Source organism: Phacochoerus africanus, chromosome 6 (genome assembly GCF_016906955.1).
Source record: "Phacochoerus africanus isolate WHEZ1 chromosome 6, ROS_Pafr_v1, whole genome shotgun sequence".
NCBI classification, from domain to species: Eukaryota; Metazoa; Chordata; class Mammalia; order Artiodactyla; family Suidae; genus Phacochoerus; species Phacochoerus africanus.
Window position 1 is genome coordinate 72,840,125 of NC_062549.1, and position 26,238 is coordinate 72,866,362.

General features: G+C 48.6%; 1 protein-coding gene across 3 annotated transcripts in view; it reads right to left on the reverse strand.

Annotated features, from left to right (window-relative positions):
* Positions 1-26,238, reverse strand: part of CHD7 (chromodomain helicase DNA binding protein 7) — a 184,137-nt gene that overhangs the window by 3,092 nt on the left and 154,807 nt on the right. The window contains exons 18-37 of one of the 3 annotated variants that reach the window (XM_047783868.1): positions 25,834-26,001; positions 25,437-25,616; positions 22,292-22,402; positions 22,000-22,205; positions 19,393-19,592; positions 19,104-19,263; positions 14,459-14,548; positions 13,888-13,991; positions 12,420-12,549; positions 11,953-12,025; positions 11,737-11,794; positions 10,809-11,037; positions 10,366-10,574; positions 9,628-10,275; positions 8,738-8,898; positions 6,435-6,662; positions 5,489-5,932; positions 1,784-2,005; positions 590-730; positions 147-251 (exon numbers count right to left, since the gene is read on the reverse strand). In XM_047783868.1, the coding sequence (XP_047639824.1) occupies positions 147-251; positions 590-730; positions 1,784-2,005; positions 5,489-5,932; positions 6,435-6,662; positions 8,738-8,898; positions 9,628-10,275; positions 10,366-10,574; positions 10,809-11,037; positions 11,737-11,794; positions 11,953-12,025; positions 12,420-12,549; positions 13,888-13,991; positions 14,459-14,548; positions 19,104-19,263; positions 19,393-19,592; positions 22,000-22,205; positions 22,292-22,402; positions 25,437-25,616; positions 25,834-26,001 (3,867 nt within the window). Of the gene's footprint in view, positions 1-146; positions 252-589; positions 731-1,783; positions 2,006-5,488; positions 5,933-6,434; positions 6,663-8,737; positions 8,899-9,627; positions 10,575-10,808; positions 11,038-11,736; positions 11,795-11,952; positions 12,026-12,419; positions 12,550-13,887; positions 13,992-14,458; positions 14,549-19,103; positions 19,264-19,392; positions 19,593-21,999; positions 22,206-22,291; positions 22,403-25,436; positions 25,617-25,833; positions 26,002-26,238 lie in introns of all 3 variants that reach the window. The other 2 variants (XM_047783867.1, XM_047783866.1) reach the window with 2 other exon arrangements.

A 26,238-nucleotide genomic window follows, 5' to 3' on the forward strand; every position in this document is an offset into this window, starting at 1 on the left:
TGAGGTATGAAAATGATGTATTATGGTAATTCTTTTAAGTCAAGAATAAGTTATAAATGAATAATTCATGGTCAACAGAAAGTAAAGAAAAAATCAGGAAAACAGTGGTTCTCCTTTCTGGACAAAAAGGCAGAGTCTGTACTTACAGACTGCTTGACTATATCAGTCCAATCTGGGGCAACCGCAAACTCGGGGTTTTCTTCCAGCCACCGGGGTAGATCCTTCATCGGAGGCGCCATAGCTCCACCCATCTGGGGAGAGGCGTTTGGAAAATGGTTAAGAAACAGACAACTTCTCCCTCCCCCTCCCCATCTGTATATATACACACATATCATACACGTATATTCTGGAAGAAACATGATTCATTTCCCTTATAAAAGATGTCAGAAGAAAATCCTTTCTTTTTCTTCTCTTTTTTTTTTTTTTGGCTGCACCCAGGGCATGTGGAAGTTCCCAGGCCAGGGATCAAATCCAAGCCACAGCAGTGACAATGCCAAATCCTTAACCCACTGAGCTACCAGGGAACTCCTAAAATCCTTCTTTCTGGGAGAAGAAATCTCATAGACCTCAATTCTCTCCCAATGTTTACCTTCTTCCCATTTCGTTTATTGACCACAGGCACCCTTTCTTCTCCTGTCAAAGTGTTTATATCCAATTTATTAGGGTTTCGACATCTGTGTCGTTTCTGTTTCGGTTTCTGAAATGAGGAAAACAGCACATCTGCATTCTTCTGCAAAACAAAAACAAAACATATTTAGTAAAATTGCAGGTAGTACTTAGTCTTTCCTATATAAATGACGAACAGAGTGGTCCAGCCATTTTCAATTATTATGGAAGTTTCAAGAATCATTATTAGAAACCATACTTTTCTTTGAAAGGACAAACTATGGTTTTTTTCCAAGCAAGGAAATGCATACTTAAGAAACAAACATGGAGGCTGAGGGTGTGCTTTTCCTTTTGTCTCTCAATAATCTTGCTTAAAGTCTTTTCTTCAAATATTTAACTAAGTCACGGTTTTTAAAAAGGAAACTTTCTCCAGAACCTTTGCTAATCTCTACTCAGTGACTTGAATGGATACACAGATGATCTCACATCTCTGACATGAGACTATACATGACGAGACCCAATCCAAGAGATAAAAAGCCTTTGCAGGAAGGCAAATTCTGAGTGGCAGAAACTCAACAAAATAACATGTAAACCCCTCCATTTAAGTTTTTAAAAATTCAACCACATAAGTATAGGATGTAAAAAATCTGCACTGCTAGCTAGCAAACAGTTTAAGCGACAAATCGTCTGAAGATCGTGCTACCGTCTAAAATACAGCAAAAGTGTTAGCTGCTTAACAAAGAAACCAATAAAAAAAAAAAAACTTGGGCTGCTGCTCAAATCTTGGCAATAACAGCTTCATAATATTCTATGCTGGGCAGACCTGGTCCGGGAACCAATTATAGCATGTTCAGGAGTGTTTTCCCAATACTGAGACCCCCTGGAAATGATGCCATGTGAAGAAATAGAATTACATCTATTTGGTAAGAGAAGGGAAAAGCAAGGAAATGCATACTAGGTGTCTTCAAATAACTACCAGGCTGCCTTTCACATCGGACAGATCTGAAGCTGATTTCTCTAATGCAGAAAGTACAACCACAAAAACCAGGAAACATCTGTGGTAACGAGACAGTCAAAAAAAAAGGCAGAGCGAGGGACCCGAGATTCCTTCATCGTACAGAAGGAAATGGACTAACCTAGCAAGAATCCCCCCAAGTCTCGACTCTTTAATACTCACTGGTACATAACTTGGCATATCAACAGTGTAAGTGGGATGCAGCTTCAGCCATTCAACTAGATCCTTATTTTTAGGAGCGTCTTCCCCCACCAGCCTAGTCCCGTCTTCAAGATTTATAACAGGGATCCGCGTGTCTGGGTCCAGCTGTCCAGGAGAAGGAATGTTTCTTGTAGGCGGGGTCTCTATATCTTCTTCAAAAGCTTTGGTCACCTCAGCATCCTCCTGCGGAAAGTTGACAGAATCCTCACGTGAAGAGAGAAATTCTTGGAGTTCCCATTGTGGCTAAGTGGTTAGCGAATCCAACTAGGAATCACGAGGTTGTGGGTTCGATCCCTGGCCTTGCTCAGTGGGTTAAGGATCCGGCGTTGCCGAGAGCTGTGGTGTAGGTTGCAGATGCGGTTCGGATCCCGCATTGCTGTGGCTCTGGGGTAGGCTGGCGGCTACAGCTCTGATTCGACCCCTAGCCTGGGAACATTCATATGCCGAGGGAACAGCCCAAGAAATGGCAAAAAAGACAAAAAAAAAAAAAGAGAGAGAGAAATCCTGATAACATCCTATCCCAAGAATATGCTGACCTAGCATCACGGATCTCCAATCTGAAAGGGGAAGAAACTACTGGAAATAATATCAGTTTTGGAACAGCTCTTAAACTAGAAGATGGACCTGATACCATGCATCATGTTGTAGAATTAGTAACAATGTGGCAAATTCACTGCCCATCACTGCTTCGTATTTGAGAGCTTAAGTAAGGCACTAGGAAGAAACACATGGAGTGGAGTCTGGGCTTGATATGCATGAAAGGTAGCCTCTTGGTTTCTTTTGAGGATCCTGGGGAGCATTGCTAAAGAAATTATAATTAGAGGAACGTTCCAAAAGCCAGTTTATACGGAGCTTTTCGGCACTCCATGATCAGTACAATTGCATTGGTAGTACAGTATTTCCCGTTAGGTGTGTGTGGCAGCCTTGGAAAGATCAAGTCTAACCGAGGTCATGACTCCACCATCATCCAGCCACTGTTCAAACTGTTATTTCGACCTGCAGACGTCTTTAAGGTGGCCCATCTGCCCATTCCTACTGCTCCCGCTTTGGTTCGGGTTGCACCTTTTTCACTCCTAAATGGCCTCCCTGATTCTAGCCCACCCTTCTTTGAATCCCCATCACCTTCAGGATAAAAGCCAAGTCCTTTAGCATGGCAGTCCAGGCCCTCTGTGACGTGCATCCTACCTTGTCACCAAGCTCGCCTCTCCTGAAGCTGCCTCCTCACCACATTTCCTGGCCAGGAAATTGAAGTTCACCAGACACGACGGGCTCTCTCTGGCCTCAGGCCCTTGGCACATGCTCTCCCTGCTGCCTCTTTCCAAATGACTCACTTCCACAAAACTTTCAACCTCTCACAGAGGTATAAGAGGTATGACTGTCTCTAGGGACGCTCCCCGTCTGTCCCTCCCCACATCCTCCTCCCCACATTCCCGTTTTTCCTTTGGGCTCACGAAGCACCCCAGGCGTGCCCCACAACAGTGACACGCTATTTATTGGCCACCCGTCTGAAACACTGAGTTCACTGGTGCGAGCGCCTGTCAGGCCTTTCTTCCCCACATCCCAGTGTCCAGCACAGGGTGGGCCGGCTCCCACAATGCCGCCAGATGCAGGAGACTGCACCCTTGCTTTTCATGGTGGCATCGTGGTCTCCAATTTGAGTACTGCAAGATTTCAGGCTCTGTCCTGTTGCGTAAAAGTCACCCTGCTGACCTATATACCTCTCCACTACTCAGCCCATTTACAGATCAATTAGCATTCTTCTCGTATTTTATGAACACATAACCCTCTGTAATGCCAAATGAGGAATCCCCAAATTCCGACAGTTAAGAGTAAAAAAATAAATAAATAAAATTTTTAAAAATTAAAAAATAAAAATACATTCTCTAACATCCCCTATGAGTTTTGAGCCAGGTTGCTAAATACAAATTTAGGAAATAAAACAATAAATTCTCAGGAATGGCTTAAGATACACGTAGGAATAAAATTGGCTTAAGTTGAGCATGGGGTGTCTAATTACAATAGGAAATAGTACTTGCGCTTACTGACTGTAAATTCCTGACACAGGGTCCACAGACAATCATAAGATTCACAATGAAAAATGACAGGGAATGAAGCCTCATGAGCTGCAGAAAATCCTTGATTTGCTGACGTATATGGAGAAAGGATTTTCGGCATTAGGGGTGGTTCCCAGCAGGAAGGCTAATTGCTGGCGATACCACTTTGGGGATGACAGACATAGAAATGGTATTTTAACTTATGGAACAACCAGTCACAGCTGATCCATCATAAGGTGTATTTTTTTACAAGATTCTAAAAGGAGCCGTATGATCATTATAATGACTGGTACATTGGAAATGAGTTTTGAAGATTATCTTTTAACCATTTGGAGGCTTCTTTTGTGTGTGTGTGTGTGTGTGTGTGTGTCTTTTTTTCTATGGCCGTACCCACGGCATATGGAGATTCCAAGGCTAGGGGTCGAATCAGAGCTGTTGCTGCCAGCCTACGCTAGAGCCACAGCAACGCCAGATCCGAGCCCCATTTGTGACCTACACCACAGCTCACAGCAATGCCGGATCCTCAACCCACTGAGAGAGGCCAGAGATCGAACCCGCAACCTCATGGTTCCTAGTCAGATTCGTTAACCACCGAGCCACGATGGGAACTCCTGGATGCTTCTGTTTTAATCAGACCCCCCAGGGAGCAAGTTTCAGTCCAGGCTATTTGGTCATTTCCAGACTCTAACTTCACCATGTCTTCCCTACTCTTTTAAGTTATTAAGCTTTCTCTAAATTCGAGAACTAAAAATCAGGCCAATAACAACAGGGATGGACTAAGGAACATACTGAAATCGACGTTTCCCCTCAGTGTTTCCCAAACTGTGTCCCACTGCCCAGGGTATGGGCCTGCTGCCCATATCCCAGCTCCTTGGGCACCAGCTCCAGCATCCCTGTGCTGACCTGGGTTTCAAATCCATGGGGCTTAAGATACCCTGTATCAATTTCAACACTTTAAAAAGGGACTGCGCATAACTGGGTTCTTTGGGGTAAAATCCTCATCATTAGTTGGCTAGCCCGTTTTTAGGTGAGTGGTGGGGTAGAGCAGGGAAGAGAGTTATTCTGAGTATACTCCATTCATTTCCTTTGAACTGAAGAAGAAAAGTCACAATCCATCGGCATACATTTCATGCAAACCTAAACTAGCACAGATCTCTATGCAGTTGAGCTTTTTAAAATAGCAGTTATGGAGGCAGGAGAATTCGCAACCAAGAGCTTTGTATACGAACACAAATCTTAAGCCTGAAACTGAACACGTACACTGCTCTAATAGATGTCGGGCCCAGAACATATCAGTACTCTTAAGTGATGCTTTTTCCACCTCGAGGGTTCAGAGAAGATGATTATAGGCTCAGAAGAACACGCTTCTATTTGGGGCTAGTCTTCCAAGGGTCATCGGTATATCAGGATCTTGGGAAGAGTAAGTCCTCCAGCCACACGTGGTTCAGGCCGAGGACTCTGTATCAACGCTCAGCACAGCCTGCCAGCTCAGAACTACGACTGTTCATTGTGATTCTACTTCTTTAGCATGGGTGACATGTGCCCCTCGTGGGCAGCGGCCGTCAGTACGGGCACACACGGGGCGGGGGGGAGGGGGAAGCTCCTGACTTACTGCACTCAGTGCCGTCCGTCTGTGGCTCATGAACAGCAGATCGAGGCCCTCCACGTTTTTCCTCCTTCCCCGTCTCCTCTTCACTGGAGGCTCGCTGTCCACCAGGGAGCCGTTGAGCAGGTGCCTGGAGGGCGTGCGGGACAGGCCTGCCTGGAGCAGCTCCATTTGAGTCTTAAAGGCATCGGACACCGGTGTTGAGACATTAGGCAAGATAAAATTTGAAGTAAGAGATGAAAAATTTGAGGTAGAGCTTGTTGCCTCTCTCGAGGCCTTGGATAAATCTACAACTTTCTCCTGTCCATTTTCCGAGACCACCTGAGACTCCCGCAGCTGGGCGACCATCTCCATGAGGTTTCGCCGCTTGGCAGCTCTTTCGGCCTCAATTTCGATTTTTCGCCTCCTCCTCCTCCGCTGGCGAGGGACAGAGAGGTTGAGGGCGTCTTCCTATTGAAAAATCACAAAAAAAGAGTTAGCCCCGGAGTTCCCATTGTGGCTCAGTGGAAACGAACCTGATTAGTATCCATGAGGATGTGGGCTCGATCCCTGGCCTTGCTCAGTAGGTTAAGGATCTGGCGTTGCCACAAGCTGCAGTGTAGGTCACGGATGCGGCTCAGATCCAGCATTGCTGTGGCTGTGGCGCAGGTCAGCAGCTGCAGCTCAGATTTGACCCCCAGCCTGGGAACCTCCACAGGCCGCCAGTGCGGCCCTAAAAAGACAAAAAACAAAACAAAAGAGTGAGCCCAAACCACACCTGCTGTAGATCAAAGGGGCTGGCTTTCGGAAACCGGGAACAAGAAGCTTAAGGAAGTATGTGTCAGTGGCTGCTAAGCGGGGCTGAGGGAACAGGGGCCCCTCTTACATTTAGGTAGGACCAGGGACCGCAAGCTTCCAAACCGAGTTAGGAGAGCTCATCTTTAAGCTGCACTCGCCACCCGCTCTGACTGACCTTGGACATCTGAGGGGAGGCAGTGAGGTCCTCGCTCCCGCTGATGCTCGCCTGGCCAACCATGGAGAGCTCGGCCAGGCTCCTCTTCTGCAGGGGACTGTCGGCGGTGGGGGGCGCGTAGCCTGGGAGGAGGCCCTGGAAATCAAACATCTGGCGCCTATTTACCGGCCATTTGCCTTTCAACACTGCTTCACAGATGTTGTCTAATCGGTTTATCATTACTCGGTCCTGGAGGGAGAAGAAAAGGCACACGAAACTGTAACGAAGACCCGGTGAAAGGGAGGAGCTAAATCTACCCACCAAGATGCTGAAGAGCAGAAAAGGTTTAAAAAGTCACTTGGTGGCGGCGGTGGTGGCGGCGGCAGCAGCAGCAGGCAAAAAGGAAAAGTAAATAAACAAAAAGCCAGCAAGCAAGGAAATAAACAAAACCCACCAGAACTGCTTTACTCTGGCGTCAGGTCCGGAGGTGGCCGCAGCACAGAAAACTCCCTATTTTTCCCTTATGAACACTGAATCACATATATTCGAGAACATTACATAACTAAAACATCCCTCAGTTTTACAAGTAACCATGGTTCAGGCTAAAGATTTTTGGGAAACATCAGGAGGAGACAATGGAAGCCTGCATTTAGCTTCTCGACGCTCTGGTGCTTCAGTCTGCAGGCTGGACCTCAGCCTGTCCCAGGAAGCGGGACATCATTAGCGTCACTATTAATAAAGTTCCGCATTATGAGTGGGCACCAACCTAGGAGCACCTAATGAGTGTCAATTCGCATTCCCCACCTATTATCACTTCAAGTTTCATTGAAGCGTGCACGTTAACAATTTCTAATTACAGCTCTTAAGCCCAGTTTTCATAGGTTAAACATGCCGCCTGCAAAAGACCTTTTGGATGATCTGTAAAACTCCCTTCTAAACTCAGTAAGGAAGATGAGCAAAACGGGGAAATACGTCTAGATAGTACCTCCTTTAGTTAAAAATGTCACATTGCTTCTTTCACAGCTACCACTAGGGAAGACCAGCCTGGGGATGAGTTGACCAAAGCCTTTTTGATATTGTTTATCTTAAACCAGAGAGCCCTGTTACAGTGATCAGGATGATTATCTCCCCACTCTGAAAAACAGACCCAAATTACATAGAGATTGATTATAAAATTATGCTAGTTGGCCAAAAAAAGTAATTTCCATTTTGCTTTTTTGGTTATAGATAATTACATTTGAATCATCTCACAATGTAACCAAGCCAATGGGCCAATAGCCCACCCTCCCTGGAATTAGAAGATTACAGGTTTCCGAATACATGAAGTTGTCTTAAACCTGAAAGTTCTGCTGCAGATTAAAAACAAAAGAACCCCCCCACAGTTTTAAGAGACCACACATTTTCCCATGCACACTGTTGCTGGGACTGCAAAATGGTGCAACTGCTACGGAAAACAGTGCAGAGGTCCCTCACAAAGTTAAAAATAGAGCTAACATGTATGATCCATCAATCCCACTTCTGCATATGTATCCAAAAAAGCTGAAAGCAGGGTCTCAAGGAAAGATTAATAGACTCATGTTTGCAGGAGCACTATAATAAGCCAAAGGCTGGAAGAAACCCAAACATCCCATCAATAGATGAATGGATAAAGAGAAGGTGGTATATACAGACAATGGATTATTATTCAGCCTTAAAAAGGAAGGAAATCCTGTTACAATCTTTCACATGGATAGACCTTGAGGACATTATACTAAGTGAAATAAGCCATTCACAAAAAAATAAATACTGTATGATTCCACTTATATGAGGCATCTGAGCTAAAGCAGTCAAATTCACAGAAACAGAAAGTAGAACAGTGGCTGTCTATGGGCAGTGGGGCAGGGGAGCTGCAAGATAAAAAAAGTCCTGGAGATCTCATTTACAACAATAAGAATATACTTCACACTAGCGAACCACACACTTTAAAATGGTTAAAACTGTCAATTTCGTAGTACGTGTTTCTTAATCACAATTTTTTTTTTTTTTTGCCAATGAGTGAGTCTTTGGAAACAATAATCCATGGACTACAGTAGACAAGTAACCTAAAAAACCACAAGGAACCAAAGATCCATACTTTTTTCTTATTCGCTTTGCTTCCTATCACAAAAATGTTCTACAGATTTTTTTTCCTTAGGTTGTTCCAGATCATTCTTTTAAAAACATAAGAAAAATCTACAATCTCCATATACGGTGACAAAGTTTCCCTTAAAATAATTTAACAAATCAAGCTAGAATGATTCCCTCCACCTCAGTGCTTTGGGTCAACAAAATAAAACCCCACCGACCTTTGGCCAAAACGAGAAGGCAAACGTCCTCTCGTGCAGGAGCTGAGCCACGGCCGGGTCCCCGTCCTCCATGTAGAAACCGTCCCGGGTCTCGTCCCTGGCTGTGCTCATGGAAGCATTGCTTTCTTCATCAAAATTCTTCCCTCTCGAGACAGCTCCTGCTGAGAAAGGAGTTAGTGTGCATCACTCACCACTGAAAAGAAGTGTGGAACAGACACGATTTCATATTCCAATGCCAGGAAGCTCCGTTTAGTTGAGTACCTGCTATGGCTGGAATGGTATTAGGCATTTTTATGCATTTGTTGCTTAAAAAGCTTGCGAGGCAGCTGGAGTTATTATTCCCATTTTACAGATGAGGAAGCAGAGGCTTAGGGAGGCTATGTCGCTAGTCATCTGGCATCCTTCACAAGAGTCTGGCAGGAGGCTGAATGACAGCCAAGTCTCTGAGCCGGAAGCCTCTGTTCCTCCACCAGGAAAAAGGGCTAATGTGTTGGCGGTGGTCCCTAGTTGCAGCTTCAGCAGGAAAGTAAAATGTGCCACCTTATTTTCCCTTGGCGGCAGGTAGAGCAACCTATCTGGGAGCTGGGAACAGAACTGGTTCTTCCCAGACTCTCCTCCTACCCTGTACTTATGAATGAAAAATAATAATTAGACATCATTTGTTTTAAAATTGTTAGTGTGTGTAATAATTCTGAGAAGTTGTTTGCAACAGGATGTTTACAGGCAGTATCAGAGCAAAGCAGACATGCAGGCACACCTGACACAATCCCTTCACAGGAGAAAAAGGTGCACTCATTAGAAACAAAACCCAGCGCTCGCTGGTCACCAGACATGAAAACACCTTCCGGGGCGGGGTGGTGTCAGGAGCGGCCTCAGGGCCCAGGCCTTACCTTCAGGCTGGGAGGATTCTTCCGACTTGTCATCATCCTCCAGTTTTTCCTCTTCATCCTCCTCAGAACCCTTTTCTGAAATAGACTTGGGCCCCGTGTCCGCACCGACCTCCACCCCTTTCGGCTCGTTTCTGGCAGCACTGGCCTCGGCCTCGCGGTCCCTCTTCTTGTCCTTGACACTGCCCTCCGCCTCCTCTTCCTCGTCCTTCACCTCAGGCCTCTCCGCCTCCTCGGCCTTGCCCTCGGCCACTGTCTTCTCCTCCTGACCCGGGGCAGCGGGGGTGGCCACGGGGGTCTGGCCGAACCCCACAGCCAGCGGGTTCAGGGTCGAGGCGCTGCCCGCCCCCCTGTTCTGGGCGAAGGTCTTGTGTGCATCCAGGAAGGACAGCTCGGGGTCGTTGAGGATGTGGTAGTCCGTGCGGCTGACCCCGTGCTTGGCAGCGCCCACGAGCAGGTCCCGGTCGTGCCTCCCGCACTCCCACCACTCGGGCAGATCCAGGCTGGGCTGGCAGAGCTTCAGGCGCTCAGCCAGCTGCGGGTGATGCAGCACCTGCTCACGGATCTTGCGCAGCAGCTCAATTCGGTACAGGGTCCGGGAGGCGCGCTCTTCCGTAATGGGCTCGATCGCGGACGCCAGGTCGGGCGGCTCTGCAACGGGAGGCGGTCGTCTTAGCATCATGCTACCGGGCGCGCTGGACACGTCCGCCCGGCTCGCCCGTGGGCGCTGAGCGGACCTACCGTGGTCCGGCTTAGAGGGCATCCGGCACACCCGCCGGCACATGGCTACAAAGCAGCTGAAGTACTTCTCCAAACTCTCGTCGGACTTTTTGTCAAGTCTGGCAAAGGCTCGGAATTGGTTCCAGTCAAAATGCTGTTTCACTGGGTCAAAAATGACCCCAAAAGTGGACACCACGCGGTAAAAGTCTGCTTCTTCCCGTCTCGTCCACCTGTCAGAAAGGAGACGTTAGCCGGAACTGCACCTGGGCAGAGGCTTAACGCTTTGGGCTGCTTTTCCTCTAAACTGAATTCACACTGCTTATGGGCGGGGGGTGGGGGGGAGTGGAGAGATGCTGCTCGGATGCTCCTTATCTCGGATGTGATTCCTGCCTCCCGCGGACAAGTGGTGAAGAGCAGAGGAGGGAGGAAGGTACCAGGAGCTGGGTAAACCCTCAGCAACTCACTTCTGCCGTTTCTCAGATATGATAGCTTCCCTTTCCGCTTCCAGGGCCCGCACTTCCTCCCGCGGCCGCCGTCTCCGCCGGTCGGTCTTCATCAGAGCCTCCTGCCGCATTTGCTGCCTTTTATAGCTGCGCTGATAGGCAGTAATGAGCCTGCGCAGGCGCGTGGTCAGGGTGGAGGTGTTGGGCCAGTAGAGCTGGCCGAACTCAGCGCTGCTCTCGCCGTGTTTGCCTGGGAGAGCGGGAAAGGGTTCCTGAAACGTGCGGCTGCAACCGTGCCACAACTCGGGGTTTTCCATCAAAACAAGGTGACTCGTTAACATTCCAATGACAGTGTGGGGAAGGGCACTGCAGTGCCCTCCTTTTGAAAATATACTAAGGAATAATATTAGTATGCAACTTATAAACCATTTCTTTGTCAACTGGGGGGGGAACCACCAAGTTCATTTACCAATCGTACACAAAGAAACATACTTTAGGCCATGAACTACATGATAAAGGTGCTCTCCTCTGATGTAATCGCCTTGAACATAAGAAATAATCACGCAATTGTCAGCTAACGACTTTGCGTTGGGCAAATAGGGCAGTAGTCTCTATAAACTGGCACTGTTTCAGGTACTTAGCAAATGGTTTGCTCACAAAAACTATACTTCTAAAGATGCTTAAAAGTTCTCACCAGCTGTTGTAAAACATAAATATATAAATGACCTTAATCCCCAAAAGAGTTATGTTATCAAAGAAATTCAAAGTTATGAAAAACCAAGAATAAGCAAGAATTAAAATTCTTCACAGAAGAGATGAGGCTGTGTAGATGAACCCATTCTCTAAATAAGACCTGGCTGTTGTGAAGCTGCAGCAGCAGCCCCGCTGGGGGGCAGGGCCTGTCCCTGACTCGTCAGCACCCATGCCCCCCACTTTCAGGGAGCCCTACCTGGGGCACGTATTTCCATGGGTTCTTCCTTATCTTCTGGAGGAGAATTTGCAAATTCCTCGAAAGCAAAGCAAGAAAGAGAAATTATTTTAATTTGCAGTTTAATTTTGCTTTATCTTTTAAAGAAAAGGCCATCATCTATAAAGTTTAACAAGTCTTATATGGGCACATAATATTTTACTGGGGCTGTAAAAGTCAATGTACTCAAGTTCTTACATCTATTTCATCCTTGAATGGCGTTCTGGTTGGTTTGTATTCTGGGTCTTCATCTTCTCTATCAAATTCTCCCCTATATAAAATTTTTAAAAATGTTGAAATCATACTGATTAGCAAGAGACTGAAGGGAGCCTGGGAAAGAGTAAGAACCTGTCTGATGCTACTTTAAATTCAGAGTCTGACATCAAAAGCGACTCTATTGGTATTTAAAACGTGCAGCCGTGAAGGGTGGGTGGGTGGGTGGGGGGTACTGTCATCACTTGGAAAAGACAGACAAGCTGCAGATTATCTAGATCATATATTGTGTTGAAATAGTCATTATGATATATAAACAGACTAAACTGGTAAACATCACTTAAGTCCAAATCAGATGCAATGTAATGCACGGTGCGGCATAGGAAGTGAACCCTGCCAGTAGATGTGACACTGACATAAAGTTTATTAAAATTTTAAAATGTCCTTCTTACCCGTCACCGCCATCTGCTAGCATGTCTGTTCCTCTCTGCTCGGCAGCGATGGCCTTGGCATCGGGCATACCAACTCGTTCCAGGAAGCAGAGCGCGGGGTCAGCTCGCATGGAATTGTACTTCTCATACCCTGTGCCGTCCCACCGGCCGGCAGAGGACACACACGGAAACAAGGAAGGCCCGTCACTGCCAGAATCACAACACCGCCGCAACACAGCACGTTCATTTCACCATCGAGGTGATCACTTACTTTGTATTTAAAGGAACCGGGCTGCAGTAGCCCTTTCTCTGGAACGCTCAGCCCAGGGCAGATTTGGGGGTGGGAGGGGGCAGGTTCCATCACAGGGATGTCATCAGAATGACCACGAATACTAACAGAAGAACGGGTTCTGAATAACTGCGAGAGGCCTGGGAAGATGTTTGACCCTATTGTCCCCAGGATCTCATTTTGCTTGGCATTTAAAAGGCTTCGTAATGTTCCTTGATGACCTCTGCAACGGTCCACCCCACCCTCCTTGTGAACAGCTTCGGTCCTGCAGGAACTTGCACCACTGGCTGAGAAATCCCTGTCTACGGAAGGCCAGCGAACCTGTCTTATTAGGTTTAGGATGATGCATGTCAGGAAGATGACACTGTTCCCTCTATGGTTTTCAAACTGCAATTTGCTTTTTGACTGCCCAAGTTGACTAGATGGAAAATGGCAGATCCCAACAGTGCACTGCGGGAAAATGATTTTTAGGCTGAGCTCACAAAACACGGCTGCAGTACATAAGCAGAACAGCACAATTCAATTAGGATGTGTACGACAACACACCGCTCCTAACTGCTGTAGAGCCGCAAGCCAAACTGTAATCATGAAAGGTTTTATAAGCCATCATTCTCCCCTTTAGTCAGGCTGGGCTGCTGAGAATACCTCGGCGACCTCCAGAGACCTGGGATTATAATCAGGAATCGTTCACTGTATAGATCATGCCAGTTCTGCTTCCCCAGCCTTTCAAAGTTAACAAGGCTGCATCCCACTCCGGGGAGCCCGAGTTCTCCGCACTGACATTTGTGAAATATTGCTTGGAACAAAGCCCAGGAGGCACTTGTACAGATTAATAGCAGAGGTTAAGCCCACCGTCCACTTTGACACGGGCTGGCAGAGCTCGCAAGGGGAGCTGGGCTGGAAGCAAAGTTTAGGGAGAGCTATAGGACGAACTGGGCTGGTTTTAAAACAAATATGGTTTGGGTTTTATTTACAGCCAAGAAAGAAATGTTTTCTTCTCAAATACTCAACAAACATTCAAAAACAGCATCTGATATTTACAGTTCATATTAGATTTTTTAGTACAGGAAAATGGTAGACGCCAAGAGTCCTTTGGAACTAGCCTCATGAATATTATGACTTTGGAAAGAGTGTGCAAAAGGCTTAAAATAGAGACAAAGCCCCACCGTCAAGCTGGGGTCCAGCAGAGACACCCCTTACCGTGTTTGAACACTCCAATCAGGAGCGACTTGTCAGCTTCCTTATCCCACCAGTCTATGGGGACTTCTGCATGGAAGGGCTCAGGTATCCACACGTCGGCTTCACTGTAAGGACAACCGTGGGTGTCATATTTAGGACAAATACCAGCATCAAAAAGGCTGCCGCCTGATGAATACAACACACGCCCCCTGCTCACCAGCAGCACCTGAGCAGCGGCGCGCGTGTGGGGAACGAGCAAAGGTTAAAAGAAAGGGCAGGAGTCAGCCGCCTTCTAGCAGGACAGACGTGAACTTCATCACCCAGCGCCCTGTCGTAAAGGTCATCTCAGAGCACCCTTAACTCGGTTCGAGCTTCCCTGTACGTCCACACACACACATACAAACAGGCTTCTCCTGATTCTCTTCACGTCCCCGGGGCTGGGAGGACAAACACTGCGTTCGTTGGAGACGCAAGAAGGGAGATGCGCTGCTGCTGGGTGACAGGGGTGGGAAAGGCGGTCTGTGATGCGGTCCCACCCGCACCCCGGGCCATCGCCGCTGTCTTGGACCGAGAGACGTGGGCTCGCACCCACCTCGAGTCAGCACCGTCCAGGATCTTCTCGGCCTGGTCCCCTATCACTTCCTGTCTCAGGTAGTAGAGCATGCGGACACGCAGCAGGACCCTGGAGAGGAAGACGGGTGGGGGGGAAAGTTCTTAACTTCGGGACTGTTTGCCAACAGTGGCTTTTGGCAGCTGCTGCTGTTCATCCATCATCCTGCCAAGGCTGATTAGCCATGCTGTATGGTAGGCTTGAAGCGTGACAGATGGTGGCACATAATCACCTCTGTGTGGTGCTTTCTGCTGGCTTCCAGCAGGCCTGCCTGGCAACCGCTCCCCTGCACGGAGAGGGCCCAAGCCCGGCCGGCCCAGCGCACTCCATTTAGCTCTACCTCGTGCGGCTTGTGAAGTTCAGACACGTACCCCACCGCTGCCTCTGAAGTATTGAAGCAAGTTTGTAAACAACTGAGCAGATGGCTTTCAGTAACTGTTCTGCTTCATTATCTCATAAAATTTCCTCAGCTGCTGCCTTAATACCATTTTTGGAAGCACATCAGAAGTTGTCGGAATAAACGAGATATAAAATCTGGTTTTACTACCTTACAATAAACCCTCAATATGGAAAGTCAGGTTTTTCGGATTACACAACTTTGCTTCCGAGAGAGGAAGATGGTGGCGAGGGCGGATCCTGCTCTGCCCGGAGGGACAGGAGACATTTTTATCCCCTCTGGCCTCTATCACCTGGAAGCCGAAGTCGTAGCTTAACAAATACCAATAAAACATCACAAAGGAGAGGAAAATGTGTCTAATTCGCTGAAGTTCTTAGTCATCTTCAAGGAACCTGCTTTGAAAGACTCATGGAATTCTAGGAACCAGGGTTGCAATCTCACTTGGATTTCCCCAATGGTCCAAACATAGTTCTTTCCAATAAAGCCTTCCTGGCAAATCCCAAAGGCCTGGCTACTCCAAGTCTAGCACCTCCTGTTGGACGGTCCCTGGTGCACAGCCAGGCCTGATGTCTGGAGATGACCTCCTTGGTCAGAGTAGCTGACACCAGCTGCTAATTCCCTAGCTGGATAACCCACCACAGACTAAGACAACACCTTACAACCAGAGCATCGCACGAACGGACACGCGCTAGCCATCTGATCGTCACAGTAACACTCTGACAAAGTGGGGCAAGTTACAATTTTCACTTCACAAATGTGAAAACTGGCACCAACAGAAGACAAGTGACATGTCCGAGGTCGCAGTCATCTTGAGCATGGACCACTGGGAATTAGGCCTTCTGACTCTACCACTTCCTACTATCTATAGGGATGTGACACTTGTCCTTGAAAATATCAAAATGACAACTAAGGGCGGCTTCACCATGAAAGCCCACTCCTGATGCTACATGACTAGACACACCCTGACCTGCCTTCCTCTCCACCACGGGGTTGCTCCTGGCCACCCTGGGTCCTAGGCAGGCAAAGGGTAAGGCTGTAAATATCCGAATGCGCTCCAAGCAAGGAATTTTTTTGGACAACTTGTTTTTATTTTTTAAGCTTTTTGCTTTTCTTTGGGGTGGGGGGAGGGGCAGATAGGATTAAAAGTTGGCTGGGCCACACAGACCTGGCAAAAGAAAAGTGAGAACTTGCAGACCAGGATCCCCTTTGCAGAGGCTGCTCGGAAGGGGTACACCCTGCACTTTTAACTGGATTAGCTTTTTTTCACCAAACCTCGGTGCAGCAGCAGCAATGATCCCAACGGATTTTTCTCCCTTTGGTAGAAGGCACAGTGTTCGACCGCATGGAGAATTTAGTTTTGTGGAGAATTACGAACTGAGAGTGTCACCCTTCTTCTAGAGGAAAAGATTCAAAGTGATGCACCAGCAAGCTGAGTGTCCCTGTGGAATACACGGCAGGTCCTGGCAGGACAATGAGGTGACAGGAGGTGCCTTCTGACCCTAAGGAGCTAGCTGGGTTGCTGACGAGTCCCCAGACCTCATTCTCATTTCATGGCTGTCCCACTAGTGACCGTTTTCTGGCCCAGCGTCCAGGTGGGGACCACGCATGGCACTGACCTGTCCTATCCCTCTTGTCTCCTTCAACCTGAGACATTTCCTATCTTTGTCTCCTGAACCTTCTGAAGATAATGGGCCAGCTATTTTCTAGGAGGTCCCTTGAGTTGGGTCTCATTTTCTGTGACTGCTCATCCCAGAGAGGAGCTGGAAGGCACTGCCAGCTCTCCCTTGAGGCCGGGGGGCAGGCATGGGGAACACTGTGACATCTCATACACTCACTGCGGGTACCCCAGCAGGTCTGCCGCTGACATCAGAATAGGGAACGAACACCTGCCCCCCTCGCACTGAGGAGCCGTGGTTCCCGCACTAAACCACTTCCCTTACGGTTTGTCTGAGTCCAGAACTCGAAGGTTATGGACCCGAGTTCACATAAACTACAAAGAAACAGAAGTTTTCTAATAGCTACAAGCAGGGCAGGACTTTCGGGAGGACCACTACGTTATGGCAGGAACAATAAAGACTTAGGTGCCAAAATGCTCTGAGGTACTGGTGTCGAAGGCTCAGAAACAACAAATTCTATCAAAGTCTGAGGACGGTGAGCAAGGCGGTCCCTGAAAGCACCACTGTATTTAAAGAGAGATGAGAACCGAGAGTCAGCACAGCCCAGGAGCAGCAGTTAGTTCACTGGAGGCGGCTGAAGTTTTCTGGGGGGCGGGGGGGTGGCTGAGAATAAGGGTGCTACTTCTTCACTAGCCAAGGGACCTTACGTCCCCAAGACTTGGTTTCCTTGCCAGATAAATGGGGATAAAAGCACGCTACTTATTAGACAGCTCAAATGGATAACCCATAGGCAGGGCTTGGCATGCCGCAGACATTATGTGCTCAGACTTTCATTGCTGCTATTTATTTATTTATTTATTTATTTTTACTGCTGTACCTGTGGCATATGGAGTTTCCCAGGCTAGGAGTCAAATCGGAGCTGTTGCCACCAGCCTACACCACAGCAACTCCAGATCTGAGCCACGTCTGTGAATTTATTTATTTATTTATTTGTTTGTTTGTTTGTTTGTTTTTAGGGCTGTACCTGCAGCATATGGAGTTTCCCAGGCTAGGGGTCAAATCGGAGCTGTTGCCACCAGCCTAGGCCACAGCAACGCCAGATCCAAGCCACGTCTGTGACCTACACCACAGCTCACAGCAACATCGGATCCTCAACCCACTAAGTGAGGTCAAGAATCGAACTTGCATCCTCACGGAGGTTAGTCAGATTGGTTTCCACTACGCCATGATGGGAACTCCTTGTAGCTCATTGCTGCTATTTAAGAGAGATACACATTTACTTAAGCTCTATTTGACAAATAAGGTAAGTGAGTTTTTGGTTTTTTTTTTTTCCTTTTCCTCTTGAGAGCCACACTTGTGGCAAATGGAAGTTCCCAGGCTAGAGCTGCAGCTGCTGGCCTACGCCACAGCCACAGCAACACAAATCTGAGCCATGTCTGTGATCCACACCACGGCTCACGCATGGCAATACCAGATCCTTAACCCACTGAGCGAGGCCAGGGACTATACGCGCATCCTTATAGATATTAGGTTCTCAACCTGCTGAGCCACAATGGGAACTCCTCTTAAAGAGATCAAGGAACTTGCTCCTGGCCTTCCAGAGCCAGGCAGTGATGCCTGTGCCACTGGCACTGAGAAAAGCACCCTCAGAGGAAGCAAAAAACCAGCCTATAGCTGGTTTAACATAAGGGCAACTCGCAGAACTCCAAGCAATGAAATGAATTCAGATCCAACAGCCTTCAATTACACATAATCTGGTTCTGGAAATGAAGGTAAGGAATATGATTCAAAGCTCCTAGGTAAGAAAAAGGGACCCAGCAACTGAGGTATTATGAAGAAAATAATAATATGTAAACTCCCCAGTCTCGCCACTGGAAGCAGTCAGTTGAATGCAGGATCACATAAAGCCAGCCACAGCTAACACACACGGGATAAAACTTAGTCGTCTGCAAGGTGCACGGCAGCACCATTCACAGAGCCAAATGGTGTCCATCAACCCAAGTCCCCAGCGATGGACGGATGGATAAACAAAATGTGGTATGTTATGGGCAATGGAACATCACTGTGCCATAAAAAGGAACAAAATTCTGGTATAAGCGACAACACGATGAAGCTTGAAAGCATTATGCTAAGTGACATCAACCAGATACAGCAAGACAAATACTGTATGAGTCCACTTCTGAGCTACCCAGAACAGGCAAATTCATAGAGTCAGAAGGCAGGACAGCAGTTGCCAGGGGGCAGGGAGGGTGAGTTATTATTTAATAGGTAGAGTTTATATTGGAGTCAATAAAAAGGTTTTGAGTATAGCTAACTGGTGATGGGAACACAGCGGTGTGAATGTAATTATTCCCAATGAATGATAAACTTACAAATGGTGACACAGGTAAAATTGCGTTATGTATCTTTTATCTCCATGTATATATAAAACCAGGGGTCTACAGCTATGCTGCCATGTGGTTTGGCATCATGTGTCAGGAAAAACAGCCAGGTTGTGCAAAGACAGTGACAACAGTTGAATAACCTTACTGACACGCCAAACAGCGTATGTGTGCAGCATACAGCTGAGAACGAGGAGGGACCCGGCCCTCGCCCACCTGCCCGCCCCACGTACTTGTTGCAGTGGTGCTTCAGGTGCTTCCTGTAGCTGTCCTCCTGGAACAGGGCGTCCGGGTTGCAGCCAGCCAGCCAGTCGGCATCCTGCACCACCGGGTGTGCACTCTGCGCTTTCACCTTCTTGCCCTTCCGCCCCCTGGGCACCGGGGCCGATAAACCTAGAACCACAGCAGTCACAGTAATAATCATGATGAGGATGACAGAAGCACTCTACCAGCCCAGTTAGTGTCAGCTGTGTGCAGGACAGTCCCCGGGACCCTGCGGCAGGACGCGCGAGCCCCACCCACCAGAATGGTTGACCAGGGCCCGGGTCTGGCCGTCAGCCGTAGGCGTGATGAGATCCCAGATGAAGCTCTTGATGTTCTCGTCCCCCCTGTAGTGGTTGAGGCAGTACACGAGGATGGTCCTGCAGATGGTTTCCACGTCCTGCTCGGTGAGCTGACGTTTGTAGCGTCCGTGGGACAGGATGTCTGTCCACCGCCCCCAGCTGCAAAGCAGACACTCACATGAGGGCAGTGCCTTTGGGTTTAGATGCGGGGCTGTGGTTCCACAGTCAGGGAGCAGGGTTAGGCCAGCCTGGGTTAAAACTAGTGACGCTGCACATCAGGTGACAGGAAAGCAATCAAGGGCGTGAGGGATCCAAAGCGGCCGTGCATTCACTCGCTGCTCCCTCAGCAGGAACTGAAGTTCACATCTGAGGGGCTGACACAGGCCTCCCCAGTCGGCCCAGTGGGACCTGCCATCCCTCTGCTCTGCTTCACTCGGTCACGGTTTGTCAGCTCCAATGCTGACCAACCATTTGAGACGAAAGGTGACATGAGGTGAGTGTGCCTGTCCCCAAATCAGGGATGCACATGGCTGAGGGTACAGCTACTTGATGAAAGGCCATAAAAAGGTCTGAGTCTCCCTTTGAAACGGGGGGGGGGGGGGGGGGGGGGGCGGGGAATAGGGGTAGACTGTGGGCAGAACCACACCCACTGTGAACCCAGTGTCCAGCCAAGGTCATGACCTGGGCTGAACAGCACTGTGCTCGCCCGCCTAGTGTCAAAAGCTAGAGCGCCTGGCGCACCATCAGATCTGAGCACGTTGTCACCCTGGTCCCAGGCGCTCAGGACAGGAACCAGCCCGGCGGCCCAGCCTAGCAAGCCCCGTCCCTGCTAGCCCCAGATCGCAGGGTTGGCCCCACCTTTGTGCCTTTGGACGTTCGGCTCTTTCTGGTGGAGCTCTCTCCTCTTTCTTAGCCAACACCCAACACCCCCACCTGCTAAATCAAGAAACCCACTTGAGCCACCTTCTGTGGCATTCCTTCTTTTATTCCTCCAGCCCCAGAAGTGGGGAGACAGTGCCTGAGTGTATCATAAAGGAGAGGGGATGTGCCTCCCCGCCCCAGGGGTGCGGTGTGTCCCCACCCAGCTTTAGCACAGGTAACCACCTGCCCGCCCGCTCTCAGCTGGGCATCCTGGCGTAGTGCCCTGCCTGTGATCGGTGCTCACTACACCTGCTGCCTATGGGAGAAGGTTTCCTGAAAGACGGAGGCCCTAAGCATGCTTCTCAGCCTCCAGGGTTATGAACATGTTCCATTTCCAAAGTCAGCGGCAAAATTCTCAACTTTGATCATTAGGCTGAAATAGGGAAGCAGGTGAGGTAGCAAAGGGCTTAGGTGGCAAGGAAGGAAGGTCTGGCAGGCAGAGATGAGGAGGAGAGGTGACACCGCTGCCGAGACGTGGTCTGGGCTTCAGCAGAATGTCACCTACTCCACAAGCGAGCCCTGAGCCTGCGGTGTCTGGTGGCCCTGCACTCTGCTCCCAGGATGCAGGGAGCCCTGCCCTCAAGGAGCAGGGGAGGCCGGGCTCGGGGCCATCGCCCGAGAGGATGAATGTGACATAGGCACAGGGAGACGCGGGACAGGGACCTGCCGAGGGGACACCTGCATGGAGGTCAGGGGCAGGATGTGGCAGGCTGGGTGCTGGGGGTGTGTGGGCAGGGCTGCTCTCAGCAGTGGGGTCGTGGGGCTGTGGGGCCGTGGGGCCCGGCTGGTGGAAACAGGGATGAGCCGGAGCTGGGCCCACGGCAGGAGGCGAAGGGCCTGTCCTAACAGGAGCTCAGAGGAGACAGACAAGACCAGGTAAGAGCCCTGCATGCCACGTGAGCAGAATGTTTATGTTTCTTCTGAAATTAATGATGCTCCATTGGAATAAAAAAAGGATCACAGAGAGGGGATGTCATCAGACCGATAGAAACACTGTTTTGGTGGCAGCTTTTTCATTTGAGTTGGAGGCCCACTGGAGCACTCAGACTTAGGAACCCAGAGGTTCACCCAGCACCTTGCCTTCCAAAGCCCCGGGGGGTGGGGTAGGGGGTGGGGGGCGCACATGGCGATTCAGAGAGAGATCAGATGTGGATCCTGCCTTTCAGGGACCTCAGTCCAGCAGGAGAAACACGACCCACTCAGACAGTTGAAACGACCCCCACTTATGTCTCAGATGAGTCGCAAGAGCTTTACAAGTGAAAGGATTGCCTTTAACAAATTTTTATAACAGAAAAATATTAAAAGATTACCATGGTGATACCTGCGTGAAAGTAAACTAGGAAAAGATCTTATAATTTTGGGACCTCGTTCTGAGTTATTACTGATCAGCAAGCAGGTCTGGACCCAACAAAATTCCTTAGGGAACAAGCCTGAGCCCCTTCAAATCCAGGAGTATCTGAATGAGCTGATAACAAGGGCCGCTGGGCTTTGTAACCAAGCGGCCCTGGGCCTATCGGGCGGCTGCAAAGATACTCACGCTGCGGGGAGTCACAGAAATACAAACACAAATAGAGTTTTTCTCCTCCACTTGGAATTCTAACTATTTTTAAAATAAAATTCCATCTCTCGCATGAGTCTGACTCACCCATAGACAAGCAGGTTCTTCTCGACTCGGAAGCACTCGCTCCTGGCGTAGCCCTGGGACCTGTCCTGGGGCCGCCGTGGCTTGGCGCACGGCTTCTCTTCGGAATCGCTCTCCAAGTCAGAAAATTCCATCAGCTCGTCCTCCTTCACAGCGCTGTACAGCCTGGTTTGCTTCCTCACTCTTGGAGTGTCAATAACCAGGTTGTTCTAAAAGACAGCAGACACATCTGAACCTTCTGAAAAAGCAAGCCTGGGGTGAGATCAGATCGAGTCTGACGGGGCCTCTCACTCACCCTTCCGTTTAAGGCATCAATATCCAATTCAGCCTTCTTAGCCCACTTTTGCCAGAAATTTGGATCATCCAAGGAAATATCTGTCCTATTTCCAGATGCAACAAAGCTGGCCTAAAAGGGGGAAAATGTGTATTACTTTGAGATGCTTTCCTGGGAGGCAAAACGCAAAGGAGCTTTCACTTATTCATTCACTCAGACGCGTATGCACGCTTCCACTGCGTGCCAGATGCTGTGGTCCATGCACCAGGGCTGAAGGAGCCTCCCCCAGGCAGCTCACTGTCCAGGGGCTGAGACAGACCAGGAAATAAAAGATGACAGCGCAGCGTAACAAAGACAGGTGACAAAGGTATGAACAGGTGCACCTGATATGAGGAGGAGGCCCTAACCGGGTTCAGGTGGGGTGGGGGTGAGGGAGGGATGGCGGGAAGAGGGCAGAGGCTCCAGAACACAGTGCCTGGACTGGATGGTAAGGCTCATAGAGCAGGAAAGCGTGGGGAAACGTTCACGGCAGAGCGTGTGCAAAGGCACAGAGAGGAAGGAAGGTGAGTGTGTCGTGTGGCTGGGGGCACGTAGAACCAAGCTGGTCAGGCAGGTATAAGACGGGTCAAGCCAGACCTCGCGTGTCCTCTTAAGAGAGGCCAGACTCCCTCCGGAGAGAGTAGGAGCTCTCTGAAAACAGGGACAACTGCAAAGTCACCTGTCAGAGAGACCACGCTGGTGTTGTGGAGCAGGGAGGGCAGAGCAAAGAAGAACAGGGTACAGCAGTAGTTTAGCGAGGAAACCGTGAAGACGGTAGAAATGAAGCAAAAGAGATAGTCTAGAAGATAGTCTTCAAAAGGTAGAATTAAAGGAGTTAGAATTTGAGTGGATGTAAAGCCTGAAGGAGGAGGAAGCCGTGAAAAACCTCAGCCCCCAGCTCTGGCATCTGAAACGTGCGACTCAGGTGGATAAACAGGTGCATGTGCATGTGTATGTGTGCATGCACGCATGTGCACACAGAGGATGGAAGGACAGGGATGATGAATCTGCTGGGCCTCTGAGGACAGAGGAAAGAAGCTGAAAAGAGGCTGAAAGAACATGAGGGAGAAGGTGCTGGGTCACAGAGCCCAGAGGAGAGCCTTTCAAGAATGGAGTAGCTGAGAAAACCTGAAGTAGCTGGGACAACTGAATTAGCTGGAACAACTGGAGTAGCTGGGATAACTCGAGTAGCTGAGAGAACTGGAGTAGGTAGGACAGCTGGAGTAGTGGAGATAATCGAATATCCCTCTATCTCACACCACGTGCAAAAATTCACTCAAAAGGGAAGAGAGACATAAAGGTAAGAGTGAAAACTATAAAGCTCTTAGAAGGAAACACAGGAGCAAACCTTTGCGACCTTAGGTCAAAACATGCAGCAAAAGCACAAACGGTAAAAGAAAAACTGGATGATGTGGACTTCACTAAAATTAAATACCATTAAGAAAGATTAGGAGAAATATTTGCAAATTGTATTATCTGATGAGAAACTTTTATCAGAATATATAAAATACAGTATTTCTAAAACTGAATAAAAAAGACAAATAACTCCAAAGACGAACAAAGGCTTTGAATAGACGTTTCTCCAAAGATGATATATATGTGGCCGACAAGCACATGAAAAGATGCTAAACAGCATGAGAGAAATGCAGATCAGACCAGAGTGGGCTATCACTTCACCCTTAGTAACATGCTACAATCAAAAAGTCAGACAACAAAAAGTATTGGTGAGGATGTGGAGAAATTAGAACCCTAAACACCGCTAGTGGGAAGGGAAAATGGTACAGTCACGTTAGAAAGGTGTGGCAGCTCTGGCACTCCTGAGGAGTCTGGCAGCTCCTCAAAGGGTTGAAATACACGGAGTTAACATGTGACCTAACAATTCCACTCCTGGTATATACGCAAGAGAAACAAAAACCTATGTCCACACAAAAACTTGTACACAAATGTTCATAACAACATTATTCGCAATAACCAAGAAGTGGAAACAACCTGAACTTCATTATTACTGGTAAGTGGATCAATCTGAATGCCCATGGTTAACCGGGAAGTGAGGTACAGCCAATAGGATGCCATTCAGTGAAAAGGAAGAAATGACTGACACATGCTACAATGTGGATGAACCTCAAACACATGTGGCCAGACACACAAGACCACATGTCCTATGATTCCATTTATACGAAATGCAGCGTCATGAACCTGGAGAGACAAAGGAGATTAGCAGTTGCCAGGACTCGGCGGGTGGGGATGGTTAATTGGGGGATGAAAACATTCTGAACCTCGATATGGGGATACTTGCACACGTTTGTAAATATGGTAAAGGCATGGCGTTGTACACTAAAATAGTTAAGTTTTATGGTAAGTGAGTTACATTTCCATGAAGCTGCTAGAAATGAAAGTGTAGTCTGGGCCTGGGTATGGATGGGAGAACAGTGTGCTGGTGAATCAGAAGGGCTGGGGGGCAGGGGAGCGGGGGGCAGAGGCTGGGAGGTGAGAGAGAAGCATTAAGGGAGGCAGGGAGTTCCCGTGGTGGCACAGCAGACACCAATCTGACTGGGAACCATAAGGCTGCGTGTTCAATCCCTGGCCTCGTTCAGTGAGTTAAGGATCCGTGTTGCCATGAGCTATGGCGTAGGTGGCAGACTCAGCTAGGATCCTGCGTTGCTGAGGCTATGGTGTAGGCTGGCAGCCGTAGCTCCAGTTGGACCCCTAGCCTGGGAACCTCCATATGCCATGGGTCTTTTAGAGACAAAAAAAAAAAAAAAAAAAAGGAGGCAAAGAAGACAGCAGTGTAAACAATGCTTGTGAGGATCTGAACTAGGAAAGAAGAGTCAAGGGGATGCAGCCAGAGGGGAAAAACGGATGGGAGACTCTTTAAAGACAGGAGCGAGCTGCCTGTTCTTAAGGATCTGTCAGGAATCAGCATCTCAGGAGGGGTGCGGAGGCTCAAGAAGCAGAGCGGTCAGGGCCCAGAACACAAGGAAAGGACCACCTGGAGAGCAGGAAGCTCTCCACCCGCACCCGCCAGGTACAGAGAAGAGGAGCGGGAACCCACAGTGTTCAGGGCTAACTCTTCTACGAGCAGCACTCCGGCCCCACCGCAAACCCGCCTGCTTGGAGCCGCCCTCACCTTAGCGAATGTGGAGCCTTTGCCCTCGGACTCAATGGTGATGGTGTGGGTTCGCCGGAGGAGAATCTGGTCGATATCTTCTTCGCAGAATTTAGAGCCTTCATCCTCCTCGTCCATGAGTGCACCGTAGGCCCCTTTCCGCAGGAGGTCCTCTATTTCTTTCTTGGAGAGCTGTTGTACCTGTTTTAGAGAAACGGTTAAAAGTAAATTAGAATGGAAATGTCTATAGACTAAACAGAGGCTTCATTTTTCTCAAAGAGGGTAGACCTGAAATATAACAAAGGAAGATGTGACAAAATAATGTGCTTAAAACAGTGCCAGTGAAAAGTGATCAGAGGCGGGTAGCTTCTCCCCATCAGTAGTGCGGACTGGGCGAGGTGGGGGGCAGCACGTTTACCCCATTGGGAGCGTTCTCCCTTCCGCTCATGGACTGCAGGACGGCTTTATCCAGACCGAGCTTCAAGCTGGCCTTGTCGAACATCTCCCTTTCGTAGGAATTCCTCGTAATCAGCCTGTAGATTTTCACAGATTTGCTCTGTCCTATTCTATGACACCTAGCCTGAGCCTGAAAGAAGAAGGAAATTAATGGCTACGCAAGAAAGAAAGGGCTCAACTGTTGGTTACACGAGCATCTGTTCCAATAAACAGAGGTGCAGTTTAGCAGAAGAGGGTTATTAATGCACTAAGAAATTACTTTTACATTATTAGTAAATTGATTTCTAGTTGGTTCATTTGCCCTGATCATAGGACACTGCCTGAGTGACCAGGGGGCTGTAATTTATCGGTCTGACCAGAGATCCTC